Source organism: Vicia villosa, linkage group LG4 (assembly GCF_029867415.1).
Source record: "Vicia villosa cultivar HV-30 ecotype Madison, WI linkage group LG4, Vvil1.0, whole genome shotgun sequence".
Classification (NCBI taxonomy): Eukaryota; Viridiplantae; Streptophyta; class Magnoliopsida; order Fabales; family Fabaceae; genus Vicia; species Vicia villosa.
This window is the reverse complement of record NC_081183.1, coordinates 110,306,704-110,323,837: the sequence shown is the minus strand read 5'-3', so window position 1 is coordinate 110,323,837 and position 17,134 is coordinate 110,306,704. Positions and strand designations below refer to the sequence as shown.

The window sequence follows — 17,134 nt, the reverse complement described above, 5'->3', positions numbered from 1 at the left end:
TTCATGAAAAAGGCTTGTTACGCCATTTCAGGAAAGTGGAATGATAGTTGTTTCAAATAAATTATTTGCTTCACATAATTTTGTCTAAGGGGTCAATAAATTTAATACTATAATCTACTTTTTTTTTTTTAATTAACACAATTTTATTTACGTGATCTTATATTTATTGAATGAGGTAGTATTCAAAAAATTATGATTAAATTTAGTTGGTTCACTATTTTTCTAATATATAATTTTATAAAATAATTTGGTAAAGTAAAATGAAAATACTAACATCTTTTGTTAGGTTTGAGAGCTCAGGGAAAAAAAGACAAATACATACTAACCCGTAGTTTGAAAAAGAGGGAGAGTCTTAATTATTCAAACTGAAAATGACATTATGTAATTAATTTTCAAACGAAGTAGTCTTCATACGAATTCTCAAAGAAAAAGAGTGAGACAGTGAATGTGACCATTGAAAAAATAACAGGCTGATTTTCTATTTTTCTGTTTTAGCTTTAATGACACTCATGATGTGATGTCTGTCTCTAAAAAGTGAAACTATTTATTTTGCCATGTGATGTCATATAAACAAACACATATCTATACGGACATGTCAATAATTTGATGATGCGGCATCTTTCTTCTCTCAACTTTTATCCACAAAAGTTCAAATATTTTGTTTATATCATTCTTATTTGATCTATAATTATTTATTTTGGTCTTTTAATGTGGCTGTCAATTATGCTATTAAATATTACATAATTATTATAAATATTTTAGTAAAATTAAATTGAAACCAATTAGTCGGTAAAAAATATATAATTAATTTTTTTGTTATATTTATGAGATAACATTTGATGTAATGTGAATTAAAAATTTAAAATTAACACAATAAACCTATAAATTTTAGAGATAGCTTTTAGAAATAAATATGTAACAACTCAAATTTAAATTAATATTTTAATCTTATCAATATTAAAAATAATAAAGCTTGCTTATTTAATATATTTTTTGACTTTTGTGGTTACTAAATTTTATGTACTTTTAAATTTTCTTTATAGAAATATTTTTATTTATATGAATTACTTGTAATTAACAATGATATTATCAATTTGAATTTTTTTTTAAAATAACTATTAGAAAAAAAAACTAAAATGAAATATTTTAAAAATTAAGGGATTAAAGAAACAATTCTCAAGGGACTAAAATGCATATATTGCCTAAAATAATACTATTTATTAAGAAATTTAAAATTATTTTAATTACATTTCCTCACCCAATTTTGTAAGCAAAAGAATTTTATTTACATTTCCTCACCCAATTTTGTAAGCAAAAGTATAAGTGCAGAGTTGGTCACGTGTTAATATAAGTCCACAGTCCCATAGAGAAAACTTGCGATTTTATATAAGAGCAATGTTATAGTTACATCTAAAAATGACACATACACCACCGTACATACCGAATGATTTACTTTTCATTTTATTTTATTATTTTTGAATGCTTTTTGAAAAATGTACCTCAATCAAAATGAACTGTGGAGCATAGCACAGCTCTTTATATAAATACAATAAGGAGCCACAATCACAATACAGTTTCAATCCCTCTTTTTCTTCTTCTTCCAAATCTAAGTTCACATCTCCATCAATCTAACCAAATTTCCACAAAATAACTGCCTACTAACAACTCAAAAATTTCCACAGCTCGGATTTTCACTCAACAATGGCAGTGACACTCAAAAAATTTCCTACAATATTTGTGGCATTTTTGTTTGTCTCCGCCGCCATTGCTTCTCTCCCGCCTCCACCAACAGGTAACTATTCCGTATATATTTTTCTTTTTTTTCTTCTTTCTAATTCTGAAAATGTGTTTTTATTTTATTCTTTCTAATTCTGAAAATCAGTTTTATTTTATATTACTAGACCCTTTCTTATATGCACCGCGTCAAGCCATGTTTCCTTGGACAACAAACCCTAACAGGAACCTTAAGAAATCTACTCCAAAGTCGGTGATTGGTTTGTCGATATTTGCGGGACTTGCACTTTTTGCAATATGCCTGGGAGTGGTCTATTGTGTGTGTTTTAAATCTTCTTCACCACCACTTGCTGCTACTGATATTGATGCTGATGGGACAGCGGTTGGAGTTCCAGTGCCAATGCAAAGACTCAGATCCAGATCAGATCAATCGAGTAATGAAGTTTAATTGTAATATTTATAGACGTTTTACTATTGTTATAAGTATATTTTAGGATTTTCTAAGTTTTTTTATTATCAGCTTGTACCAAATATTAATGGAAATTAAGTATTCTGAAATCAAATATTCTATTTTCTTTGATAATTAATTACCGATGAGTAATTTCATTTTATATTTTGGTTCAAATATATTATTTTTTTTCTAATAATTTTAGTTTTGATTTAATGATTTAACTATTTAATTTTTAATCATTTATCCATAAATTTAAATTTAAGATTAAATTGTTAAATTAAATATTAAAGATTAAATATTAATTTAAAAAAATAAATAAATTATAGATTAAATAAGTAAGTTAATGATATCATTTTCAATTCATCTATCCAATATTTAACAGTAATAGTAAAATTATATTTAGACGGACACAATATTTTTTAAGTTTTAATATAATATATAGTGTATGTAACTTCAACACCGGAAATATTATTAGTGTCGATGTATCGATATATTTAGTATCTTAATTAATTGTATAATATATTATATTTTTAGATAAATATCGAATGGATAATAAAAAATACAATAGGTAAAAATAAATAGTGTAAAAATTTAAGAAAATTAAAAAAAGTTATTTAATCATCAAAATAAATGGAAATGGAAAAGTGTTTGTTCTCCTTGCTTTAGAACTAAGACCGTGAAAATTGTCCAAGATTAGTTTTGTTCCTTCACATGAAATGTGAATCATGATATCAGACATGTTGCATTATATTTTCATTTCATGGTCCAAGATTACTCTCATGATTACATTAATGACAATTCAAAGAAAATAAACTTGGACGTACTAAAGAAACATGTGAAGCTTGATTCTTCACACCACACTCAAGGTACTGTCACTCATGTTTCTCATCTCATTTCAGACAATAATGAACTCTATTTTGGGTTGGAATCCAATTTTTAATGGGTAAGAGTTCAAAAGGTGGCTTCAAAATTTTCAACAAGTAATCATTTCGAAGCCAAAAGTTGGCCTTTTTTTGCCCAACATCATACGTATACCTTAGGTGTGGAATATTGTGGATTTAAAAAAGCACCAAACACAAGTTGCCGGCCACAGCATGTTCTATCCTTTGTACACTGAATTTTGTAAGAGAATAAAAAACCTACAACTCAATGAAACAGGTCTAAAAAATTGGTTTGTCATACCTACCTAGGAAATCTGTTATACGTTGTTAAAAATTTTTTTAAAAACGTATTATCATTTATGTAGTAAAGTAATAATTAATTGATATTGTAATATGGTATCAGTGAACCACCTTCAATTTTATCGTTCCTGACTAATGACCTGCAACTTCACCACCTTCAATATTGTAATATGGTATCAGTGTACCAAACCCTAAATTTCACCATTTCTTCTTCCGCATCCATTCTCTTTATCATCTTTCCTTTATTCTTTCTTCATCCTTCATCATGTCTTCGTCTTCTGATGAAGAAAGACCCAAAGCTTCCGATCCGCCTCCAAAATCCGATGATCCGAGTCTCAACCCATGCAATCCTTATTACCTGCATCCTGGAGAAAATTCAGGCGCCACCATTGTTGCACCTCCTTTAGACGACAACAATTATCACAATTGTCGTAAATCTATGCGAAGAGCGTTAACCTCCAAGAACAATATTTCTTTCATCAATGGCACGCTTCCAAGACCGTCTCCTACAAACGCTGATTTCGAACTTTGGGATCGCGCCGATAGCATGGTACTTTCTTGGATCAACAGGACTCTGTCGCCGCATATTGTTCAGAGCACTATCTGCTTTTATTCCGCTTTTGATCTCTGGGAAGATCTTAGGGAAAGATTCACCAGAGGTAATCATTTCCATTTCTCAGATCTTTTGCGCGATTTACATTCTATTCAACAAGGGGATCGATCCCTTTCCACATACTTCACCGATCTGAAAATCCTTTGGGATGAACTCAAGGATTTGCGTCCTACACCATCTTGTGCGTGTCCCACACCTTGCACTTGTGACCTAGCCAAGGCTGTCCGCACCTACAAGCACATGGAATATGTGACTTGTTTTCTGAAAGGATTAAACGACAGCTATCACGACATTCGCACACAAATTATACTCCTCGATCCTCTTCCCAACATCAGCAAAGCTTATTCTTTGATAGCCTAGTAACAACCATCCTCTTCTTCTTCAATCCCTTCCACAAATCCCACCATCCCCGCTGCTGCTTCGAACCCTAAAACCAAAGGCAAACCCCAATCAAAAACACCCATGCTTTGTACTAATTGTAGCAAAACGAATCACACAATTGAAAACTGCTACTTCAAGCATGGTTTTCCTCCGGGTTACCGTTCCAAGAGTTCCAAGAATCCTGTCTCTGATTCAAAATATTCATCTACACATGACAAAGAATTGTCTCTCTCCAAAGAAGATTATCAACATCTCATTCATTTGCTTCAACAGTCACGCAAGGATAGCTCCACTTCAAGGACCAATACTTCTGAGGTTGCTGTGATATCAGGTATAACATCTACAGGTAATATTTTACATGAACCTTCTACTTGGATATTGGATTCTGGAGCATCCCACCATGTTTTCCCATTTATTCAGAATTTTTCATCTATTCAATCTATTAAACCTGTTAGCATTCATCTACCTAATGGCACATCATTATTTGCACATTATTCTGGCTCTATAATCTTTGATGCCAAGTTTCAATTGCACAATGTTTTCTACATACCAAATTTTACCTTTAGTCTTATCTCTTTATCTAGACTATGCATCTCAGCTCCCTATACAATAACCTTCTCACACAATTCCTGCTTCATTCAGGATGTGTCTACCAAGCAAATGATTGGACAGGTCATCCAACATCATAATCTCTACATCCTGAAACAATTACCTATCCAACATGCTCAGTGCAATTACATTAGTCATAAGGCTCCTTTAAATTGTAATTACCCCCTATGGAACCATAGATTAGGCCACCCCTCTTTTGATGTTTTACACTCAATGTCTAAATCGTTTCCTATTATCAAAAGCTATAAAATGTCTGATTGCTCTACTTGTCATTTTGCTAAACAAACTAAACTGCCTTTTCCAATCAGCAATTCTACTACTGCTAACTGCTTTGACCTTATTCATATGGATATATGGGGCCCTATTTCACATCCTTCTATGGATGGTTACCAATATTTTCTAACCATAAGGCTCTTTTAAATTGTAATTACCCCCTATGGAACCATAGATTAGGCCACCCCTCTTTTGATGTTTTACACTCAATGTCTAAATCATTTCCTATTATCAAAAGCTATAAAATGTCTGATTGCTCTACTTGTCATTTTGCTAAACAAACTAAACTGCCTTTTCCAATCAGCAATTCTACTACTGCTAACTGCTTTGACCTTATTCATATGGATATATGGGGCCCTATTTCACATCCTTCTATGGATGGTTACCAATATTTTCTAACCATTGTAGATGATCATTCTAGGTATACATGGACTCTCCTCATGCATAATAAGGCTGAAACTAGGTTACATATAAGAAACTTTATAACATACTGCCAAAATCATTTTTTTTGCACTGTTAAAACTATAAGAAGTGACAATGGTTCTGAATTCATTATGCCATCATACTATGCTTCTCTTGGCATTATACACCAAAGAAGTTGTGTGGAAACTCCTCAATAAAACTCCACAGTAGAAAGAAAACATAGACACTTGCTTAATGTCACAAGATCCCTTTTATTTCATTCTAAATTGCCTAAATATTTTTGGTCTTTTGCATTATGCCATGCAACATATCTTATTAATAGATTGTGTAGTCCCACTCTACAGAATTCCACACCTTTTCATATGCTTTTTCAGACTAATCCTTCTTATGCAGAACTTAAGACATTTGGTTGTTTAGCCTATGCCTCATCCCTCACTAGAAACAGGGACAAACTTGACCCTAGAGCCCTTAAATGCCTTTTCCTAGGTTATCCAGTAGGAGTCAAAGGTTTCCTTTTATTTGACTTGCAAAACAGATCCACTTTTATCTCAAGAAATTGTTCTTTCAATGAGGAAATTTTCCCTTACACACCCCACCCCAATTCTGCTCATTCCACCCTTTCACCTCTTGACCTTCACACATCCACTATACCTTTCTTATTTGACCACACTCCTCACCAACATATAACAAAATCGGATCATGAACACACAGCCACTCCTGCCCCAAATTCCTCTGTCTCAAACTCTCCACCTACTTTCAACCATGAACCTACCCCTGATAATCTTAATCAACCAGACCATAATGTGCCTACTGAAGAAACTACACCCAACAATAATCAACAACCTACAACACACACTATTGATCAATCTACTACCACTAATCCTGAACATAACCTTGACTTTCCCAAGACTAGGACATCTACCAGACTTAGGTCTGCTCCTGCTCATTTAAAAGACTTTGATTGTAATGTTGTTTACATTTCTACTCTATATGATATCTCTAAATATATTCTATACTCTACTTTATCTCCTATATTTCATTCATATATTTATGCAATTACTACTTCTTGCACTCCTAACAATTATAAGCAAGCTAGCCAACATCCATAATGGATAAAGGCTATGAATGATGAGATTTCAGCCCTCACTGCCAACAACACCTGGCAGCTCACTACACTTCCTCAAGGTAAGAAGGCCATAGGGTGTAAATGGCTTTACAAGACCAAGTTTCACTCCAATGGCACAATAGAAAGACATAAAGCAAGGTTAGTAGCACAAGGATTTAACCAAATTCAAGGTATAATTTTTTTTAAAACTTTCTCTCCTGTTGCCAAACTCACTATTGTAAGACTCATTCTATCTCTTGCTTCTTCATTAAATTTACACATTTTCCAACTTGATGTTCATAATGCATTTCTACATGGCACTTTGGATGAAGAAGTTTACATGTCCATTCCTAAAGGCATGACTCCTTCTCATCCAAATCAAGTTTGTAAGCTACTCAAATCTATCTATGGACTTAAGAAATCCAGTAGACAATGGTTTGAGAAACTTTCAACTGTTTTAAAGAATAACTATTTCACTCAATGCACTTCTGACCACTCTCTGTTCATCCATACTTCAAAACAGTTCTATACATTCATTCTTATTTATGTTGATGACATCTTAATTGCAGGCAATAGTTTGAAGATCATCAATACTATCAAACAAACATTACAACAACATTTCCTCATAAAAGACTTGGGACACATGAAGTACTTCTTGGGACTGGAGCTAGCTCGCACTACTGAAGGAATCAACATTTTCCAGAGAAAATACACTCTGGATTTGCTGAACACTGCTGGATTATTAGCTTGCAAACCTTCCTCAACTCCTATGGCCCGTGATACCAGACTAAACTCTACAGATGGATCACCATTACAGGACCCTAAGCCTTACAGACGATTAGTTGGACAACTAATCTATCTCCTCAACACAAGACCTGCTATATCCTATGTTGTACAACAACTGAGCCAACACATGCACTCACCAACAGACATACATCACTCTTCTGCCCTTCGTGTCCTTCGGTATCTCAAGACATCTCCTGCCCAAGGTCTCTTCTTTCCTAGTACCTCTTCTCTACAACTTAAAGCCTTCTCTGATTCAGATTGGGAAACATGCCCAGAAACAAGAAAATCTATCACAGGCTACTGCGTTTATCTTGGTGACTCTCTCATCTCTTGGAAATCCAAGAAACAACCTACAATCTCTCGTATTTCTACCGAGGCTGAATACCGTTCTATGGCCTCCACCGTTTGTGAACTCCAATGGTTGCATAACATCCTCACTGAGCTACGTGTTCCCTTCATCAAACCAACCATACTTTACTGTGACAATGCCTCCGCAATTCACATAGCTAACAATTCCGGCTACTCCCATTTTGTTCTTCATTGCTATGCCTCATCTCATCTTCATCGATCAGGCATGATAATTTTCACCGGATAACACCGGCGTGATCCACATTGTTGATGAATTCTCTGACGGATGAACATAATAGGGTCAAGCTGGTCCTGTGTTTGATTATTGTTGTTTCTCGTCATTGACGCACAAAACAAAAACGAACTGATTCAAGAAAACGAACGAAATAGAAGAATCAATGCTTCAAGCAAGAATTAGAATGCAGGAGAAACAGAGCAGGTCGAACCTGCTCTGATACCATCTAACCAATCATAAACCTCCATTGATGGAGAAAAGAAGAAGATGATGAACAATAGAATGGATTGCATTGATTATCGAGAAAATTAGTTACAAGCAGTTTATATAGGTGTTACAATACAGTTACACAAACTACCTAACTAACACGAGGTAATCATTAGGTGAGATACAGTCCATGCAGCATAACATGCACGTGCAACTTACGTGTGCACCTCATCTTCATCTATATGCGTTAATATATATTGTACTGCATCCAGTTCCATAAGTTCTTGGTTCTGATTTGGGATATTTCAATTATTTGCAATTTTGAGTGGCTTATCTTTCTTTTTGGAATATTACACCAATGGTAGATCTTGTCCAAAATATTAAAAGGTGTGACAAATAGTTTTTAAATTCATAACAATTATATATAAGTTTTAGTTTTCTAGAATTTTTTTTTTCAAATAACCATCAATTTTTGCATATTAAATTTCTGTATCACTTCTAATACAAATACAGAAAATTTTGTAATGTGTATTTAATTTTACTTTTTTAAAATGCTTATTTTTTTAAAAAAACATTAATTTTCTTATGTTCAATTATTAGATCATTTCTAAAAATAATACCCAAATCAATTGCTAATAAATTTAACTCTAATATAACATTGATGAAATATGCACAAATCAACAATCGAGTTAACTTTTTTTGCTGTTTTAAATGTGTACAACTTATTTTTTAAATCAAAACAAATAATTATTTAATATCATGGCTAACATCAAAAAATCAAAACTAAATTGATTAAATTAGTCTACCATCAACTAAAATTCAAAATTATAAAAATTATTAGGACCTTTAAAATATATTCAAATAATTTATAGTTAAAAGATATATTTTCTGAATTAATTTTATAAAAAAAAGTAATCTTATGAAATTAAAGAACTTTTAAAATCAATTCATTATCAAAACTTTGAAAATAAAACAGTCTAAACTAATATATTATAACATATTATAACAATAATATAAAAAACAATGAGAGTTATTAAAACAATAATGAAAAGCATCTAACAATAATTATAGTATATATTCATTCAGGATCTGGATTCTTTCCAGTTTACTCTCTTCTGCACTTTGAGCAGCTCTAGTATTAACCCTTGAATAGCATTATGTTTTTATATTTATTCAAAATCATTATTTTTATTATTTTTCAATCATTGGATTTAGGACTGAATGGAGGACTGAAGAAAAAGACGATCCATTCACATTTAAAAGAGTTTACTAGTTTTGGGAGTGCAGCAGCACCCTCCCGCCCTTACATTTCTCGACCGCTGGGGTAAACCTATAAATATAGGTTTAGATTTATAAAATATAGCCAAAATTAGCGAAACTTACGTGCAATAACTGAATTCCAATTTAATTTAGTGTAAACAACCATCTCCATCTCTCCCTTCAAAAGAAATAGCTTTCTCCATCTGATATAATACAAAACTTTAAAAATAAAATCAGTGTTACTTATAAAAATAAGTTATAGTTATTACTCTTTGACTATGAATTATTTGCATGGTTAGTATAATTATTAATTCGATTAACGTTTAAGTCTATCGGCAAAAGTCTGAAAAAATGGAGCAGAGGAATATGTATAGTTAAGAATGCGGGTTTAAAATCTTGACCCTCTTTATAAAAAATAGAGAGACTGTTTGCGGATTTTGCACATTTTAGACCTAAAAATATAAAATTTTATGTAAATGCATGTGCCTGAAAAAAACGGGACGGAGTGAATATATTAGAGATTGCGAGACTAAAATCTTGGTCTTCCCCATAAAAAGATGCGGACAAAACAGACACGCTCAACAAATCGGACCTGTTTTGACAAGAAATACCCCATGAATATATTGCTCTATTTTTTCTAATTTTCTATATTTTAAATTTTATCAACATTTTTTCAATTAAAAAATATATACATTCTTCAAACATGTTAGCCTCAATTTTCCAAAAAAATTTCATAATGTATATTGTGTGTTGACAATTTTATTATTTAAAAATGCAGATACATAGTTTCATTCCGTCATTTTTAAGAATTGAAGTAACCCGTATATGTGAACAGAGTCGAGTGATGTTTGATAGCATAAATTGAGACTGAAATAAGAAAATTAATTAAGAAATATTTTGAATAGATTAAGAAAGGAGAAACATTTTTAGTGCATTCAAGGTTGGAAATTTAACACAGTGTCTAAAATGCTCAAAAAGTAAATCAAGTCTAATAATTTAAAAATATTAAAATATTAATTTTACTATAATTATTTTTATTTTTTACTTCGACAATATTAAAAAGAAATAATTTTAATTAATTTTTTATACTCATTTGTCCCTATATATTTTTATAATAATATAATAATTCTGATTTTTAATTAAAATATAAAAATTAAAACTTACTAATTGAATTGTGGCAAACAATTGTTTTTATATAAGGGTTAAAAATTTAATGTGTAAAAAACTATCGTTAATGTACTATTATTATTTTAATATTGATGTTGGCTATTAAAATAAACCATTAATTTTATTCTTTTACTACAAATATTTGTCATGAATATAACTTTTATAAAAAAATTAATTTATATATTATAATCATTTTTTATTTTTTTGAAGATAAAAAAATAAATTACCTTATTAATTAATGACAAATAGTTCTCTAAAATATAAATTGCATGCTCCAACATCAACCTTCAACGACTATTTTCGAAAAAATAAGATGAAAATAGTGAAGTATAAAAAATTATAATAGATGTATTATTTTTCTTTATTTTTATGTTGCCAAATTTAAACAAAATCCTAATTTACGTAATTTTTTAATGACATGCATTTCTGCTAAATATAGCTTTTATAATAATTATTATTTTATTTATTATCATTTACTTTATTAAATAAAATTTTTTTTGATTATTTGATATAAGATAAATAATTGTCCTACCCATAAATTATATCTTTTAATGATATTTTCTATTGATTTATTTGTCAAGTTTATAATTTTTATAAAAAAATTATTAGGAGTACTAATTTATATTAATTTTATACAAATTAAACAAAAAAAAATATTAATTTAAATTCATTAATGAATTAAAAAAATATATAGCTAGAGCAATATGTATAACTATACTTAATAAATAAAATAAACAAAAAAATAAGAAAGGTGACTATGACTTTAATAATTTGATTAATTGATAAAAGATAAATAATTATCCCACTCATAATTTATATCTTTCAATGACATTTTTTATTAATTTATTGGCCATGTTTATAATAATTATAAAAAATAATTATGAATACTAATTTATTTTAATTTTGATAGAAATTATATAAAAAATATTAATTTAAAATCATTAATTGATAAAAAAAAATAATAGTTAGAGCAATAGGTATAACTATAATAAATAAAAGAAAGGTAAAATGATAAGAAATGTGACTGTGACTTTAATATATAATAAATTAATAAAAAAGTTATTTATAAAATACAAAATACATTAAATTAAATTAATTTATTAATAATGAATTAATTATTTTATACTAATAGAAATAATTAAACGTGTTAAATGAAAAAAAAAATTATTTATATGTAAGGGATTATGGAATACATTCTAATGTTTTAACTAGGGATATTATTGGTCATATGAAGGAATACGTGTCAATTTTTTAACTTGGCATATTATTGGTTTTATGGGTGACATTCTTAGAGGGCTCAGTTCTAGAAGCAAGATCTAATCAGTCAAATAGAAAAGAGAAACTGAAAATCAAAGACAATGAGTGTTGTATACCACTTTGAGAAGTACTAGTAATAATTGTGTCCGCAAGTACTGCCAAAATCAACAATGCTAAAATGCATTATTTTGTCTAACACATGGTGTGTGCATAACTGAAATGGAAATATAGTAACACCATTATTCAAAAGAATGAAAACATTAGTAATTTTGAAACTTTAACATAAAACAGTAGCATCAATAGGGAAAACTCTAACCTAACCTATATAGCTTGAATGTGACTAATGACCACAATAAATGCAATCGGAAGTGCTTTTTTAGTCTTGCAAGTTGGGTCATTGTATATGCATACAAAATGTCCTTGTTGATGGTACTCCAGAGGACTTAAAAAATACTTTTCATTTTTTTATTGTTTTTTTATACATTAAATGGTGGAGAACTTTTATTAAATAATAAAGCTCTTTAAAAATTATTAATTAAGTAATATATGAACTCATATCTTTAATATATTAAAACAGAATACATGTTTAGGCGCCAACTTTAGACCAAAATCCCGCCTAAACACGTGCATCGCACGGGGTAAAGTACTAGTTAACATATAGGTTAAATTGCAATTTTGATCTCCTATTTTGGCCAACTCATGAAATTAATCTCCCTATTTATTTTTTAAACACTTTTGGTCTCTCATGTCCATTTTTCATTAAAAAAATATTGTTGTCTACTATTTTTTAGATACGTAACATACTTTTATTGACTTGAAATAAGAAATATTAATTATTGATGACATTTTCTTCCTTTAATCGTCTTCTCTGATCGTCGTCTTTTTCTCCCAACTTGTGCGTTCATCTCTTTCATTCTCCAAAAAGCGCTCTCTACATTCTCTCTCGTTCAGAAAGTATCCCGCGAATACAAAAAACTGCAAAATCAACATTTTTTGGACGAAAAATGGACATGAAGGACCAAAACTGTTTAAAAAATAAATAAGGGGACTGATTTCGTGAATTGACCAAAATAATGGGATCAAAACTGTAATTTATCCTGACATATATTAACATTGTTAACATGAGTATAAGTATATGTTTTTACAATACCCTAAGTACAAGTTTTTAATCTAAATATAACTCATTATTTAATATTTTCTCTATTAAAGTAGTGTGTTCTTGAACTCTAAAAACTTCTCTTAATATTTTAATTTTTGTGAAGAGCGTTTGTGAAAATATCAACAATTAACTCATGCACCTCGTCATCTACAATTACGTCTCAAATAAAATGATTATGACTATATGTTTTGTACTTTCATGATAGACTTATTCTTAGTCATCACAATGACTGATTATTGGATAGTCACAACCAGGGCTATTTTCGGTCCAATCCGGATATTTGACATTCCGAGTAATGGACCGAAATCTTAACCGGGTAAATCGGGACCGGTCCACAGCAGTGATGGTGTTATTTATTGGACCGAAATCGATCTGTAACATTCGGATAAACCAAAATCGGACCGAATTTAATTTACTTATGAAGAGAGAACCGAAACCGGTCCGATGATTTCGATCGGGTAACCGGACCACCCGATAAAGAAGAGGAAAAAAAATGAAAAATAAGAAGTCTCAGAATAGTCTCATCATTGGCATTGTATTATCTGATCTTCAAGTTGTAGTAGAAGAAGCGACATCCAGATCTTCACTAAAATTATATGTCAAAGTTTCATCTTGTGGTTCCTCAAGCTACAATACAAATGGAAAATGTATTAGTTAGTTAGATAGACTATAATCAACATGTATTAGCTACAAATAAAAGAAGATATGAAAAATTTACTTACAATTGAAGCAGTGGAGTCCTTCTTAATTTCATATTTCTCCTTCACTCAACCACCTCCACAAAGCATCATTTCAACTGACTTAGTTTTCATAGATGATCATTTCGAATCAATAACCCTTTTCCTAGCACTAAAAGTTGCTTCTGAAGCAACAGTAGTAATTGGAACAGTTAAGATATCCTTTACCAATTTACTAAGAACATGATACTTGGCCTCATTTCCATCCACCGTGTTAAAACTTCAAATTTAGCATTAGGGGGAACTTTCAGAGGAGGCTCTTCAAGATATAATTCAAGATCAGATTTGGAATTAGTACCCCTAACAATTTCTAAAAACATCTCAAAGTTCCTCCTTCCAAAACCATAAGTAGATCCTACTTCTGGACTTTCAAATACAGTAGCAGAGGTAATTACATCATTGGTTCCATAGGAATCTTGATACAATTGGAAGAGGGAACTTAAGTTGTCAGACTACTCTTGTTCATAGGTAGCTGATTGAGTGGTATTTGGATACAAGAATGGGTATACCCATTTGATGAAGATCAGCTTATACCTATTGCATAAAGTAGAGTATAAGATAACAAGAATGGCCTCAGAATAATTCATAAGGCAAGGCAACATATAATGACCTCAGAATTATTTTTCATCATTGGAAACATACAAATAGGTAACAGAATAGGCCCCAGACACAAGTAAATTCACCATGAGGTAACAGAATAGGCCTCATATTCTTGATGTCAAATGATGCAGATCAAGAAAACAAATCATCATAGGCACTACCAAAGCACAACTAACAACGCAACTGTTTACCCAGAAAACTGGTAAACAAGCGCTAGTTTCCTTTTTAAAGGTTACTTTGCGGAGTCAACTAGAATACTCCAGGACTGATTGCTTTATTTTGTTATATTATGTGTATCTGATTTATATTAAATGTAAATAGTGACTTTAACGTAAAAGTAAGCACTGAAATTAAAGGCTTTAAAGTAAACCAAAGCAATAAAAAGGCAGTAAATGTGCACTGAAAGATAAAATGTAATGTAAAATGATTGCATTAATTAAACTGGTACGCATACGTACATTCCAAAGTTGCACTCGTTACTCATTGCGCAGAGATTTGAGTTTACTTGTGTTTATGTATAAAATGCGGACCTCTAACTATTCCTATGAAACTTGCTTAAATAGAAAATAAAATAACTACTACTAACGGTCGACTGATTATCAGTCAACACGTGTCTTCGACATGCAAGGTCTTCAATTGTGAGACTTCCACGCGTCCTGTGAGAACTGCCAGAAAACTGCCTGGAACTGCTTCTTAACTTCTACTGCCTCTCGACCTCCAATTTAGTTTCTGCAGCCAAACATCCTTAAGTCTTCGCATCCTTTTGGTCTGGTCGAACGCTGAAACCTCAGACGATCTTCCTAGTCGAACGGCTTCGACTTCTAAGCGTTATTCGGTCGAATCGCTTCGACCCAAATGGTAATGTAGATATTAACTTGAGGCCCAATACCAATTTAGGGCCTTTTTACCAAATTGAGGCCCAATTGCCAATTTTGGGCCTTAGTTGCCCACTTATTAGTAAGTCGAAATCCTAGGGTAACAAATTGCCCCTCCAAGGGACTTCTTTCGAATAACTTTAGGAAAGAGAAAAGATGTCGTTTCAGTTCTCTCTTGGGTTTCGAATTTTGTTAATTCCCATTACGCCATGATTACGTTTCATTTTCCCAGACACTAATTATTACCTAAACGCTAGGTAATGGGCTATTAACTGCTCCCACTTTCTGAACCCAGCTTTCAAAACATTTCCTTGACGTGACCTTTGATTTTACAACTTCTTTTTTTTACACGATTTCTAATGACGTCATCAACAACTTGCATATATATACAGCTTCTTTCTCTCTTTTCTTTCTTTCTCCTCGTTTTACTTCTCTTCTCATTCAGAAAGCACTCCTCTCTTCATACGTTTCAGAAAGACTCACCTCTTTCCTTTAACTTTTTACCCATTTCCTTCTTCTTTTCTTCGTACACAACAATGGCAGCTACAACCACCAACACCACTGTGTATGCTACGGGTGCAAACCCCTTAGGGTTTATTATGTCTCGTGAAGAAGAGGAACAAGGAGAAGATTTCATTCCCCAACCTAACCTTTCTGAAGCTAAAGCCATCATTTGGAAAAACCAGATGTTAATCCCATTCCAGATTACTGATAAACTGATGGCTTTCTCAGGGCCATTACCTGACCACCGTTACCACCCAGAACAAACCGCTGGTTTCTTTCCTTGCTTCCAAACCACCATGCCTGTGGCTTTCGACAAACCACACCCCCTTGATTTGAAGTTTATGGATCCTTCGCTTAGGGTATTTCGTTCAACCCCAGCTCCTGGTAACAAGGAGTACTTGGCTTGGCTTAACAAAATCCAAGCGAAAAAACAACAACGGTGGGAAGAATTGGGCATTTTCGACGTCATACAATTATCCAGAACGGGTCACAGAGTTTGTCCTCCCATGTTAATTGCTTCGATTTTCTTCTAGGAAGGTTCGACTAACACCTTCCACTTTCCTTGTGGGATGATGACTCCCACTCTCTTCGACGTGGCTGCCATCACAAGACTTTCACCATTGGGTGAGATTTTCGACCCAACTCTCCCCACAGAAATGAATTTCAACTTCAGCAATGCTACTATTACCAAGTACATGCAAGATCATTTTGATAAGACAACTGAAGAAGTTTCTGACGAAGAGCACGTTGCTTTTCTCACCTACTGGTTATCATACTATCTTTTCTGCCCAGGATCAGTTCAGATTGCTAAAGCTTACGTACCTTTGGCTATTCAAATTCATGAAGGTCGAAGAGTCTCCTTAGGTAAGCTTCTTCTCGCTTATCTCTATCATACTTTAAGCATAGTATCTCTAAGAATCAAACGTCTTCATGAAACCCCAAAGCAACTTTCTCTGTCGGGACCTTATTGGCTCTTACAACATTGGTTGAATGCCACCTTCGAGTCACATATTGGGTATACCGTCTCCCGCTCTGTTCTGGAGGTTATGTATGATAGGAGGGTCGAAGGTGTCAAACTTGATTTTCAAACTCCTCAAGATGAGTTTAACAGGCCTAACCTTCTCAAATATGTGAAATTATTTTCTGAATGTAAAACATTCATAGCTTCTATGGCCCCTTTTTCCAACAGATGTTTTGGGCCAACCTGGTTTAAAGCCGTTTTCCCTGGA

At 32.0% G+C, this 17,134-nt stretch overlaps 1 protein-coding gene across 1 annotated transcript; it reads left to right on the top strand.

The window, feature by feature from the left end:
- Window positions 1-1,519: 1,519 nt before the first annotated feature.
- On the top strand, window positions 1,520-2,286 carry LOC131599474 (uncharacterized). Its single transcript, XM_058871812.1, has 2 exons — window positions 1,520-1,792; window positions 1,902-2,286. Exons 1-2 carry the CDS (start codon window positions 1,702-1,704, stop codon window positions 2,180-2,182), a joined length of 372 nt encoding a protein of 123 aa, XP_058727795.1. The 5' UTR covers window positions 1,520-1,701; the 3' UTR covers window positions 2,183-2,286.
- Window positions 2,287-17,134: the final 14,848 nt, after the last annotated feature.

Bases quoted from the DNA above. Each gene is read 5' to 3' on its own strand.
- LOC131599474 (XM_058871812.1), top strand. From the start codon at position 1,702: ATGGCAGTGACACTCAAAAAATTTCCTACAATATTTGTGGCATTTTTG. The intron at 1,793-1,901 runs GTAACTATTCCG...TTATATTACTAG, and splicing joins TCTCCCGCCTCCACCAACAG to ACCCTTTCTTATATGCACCG.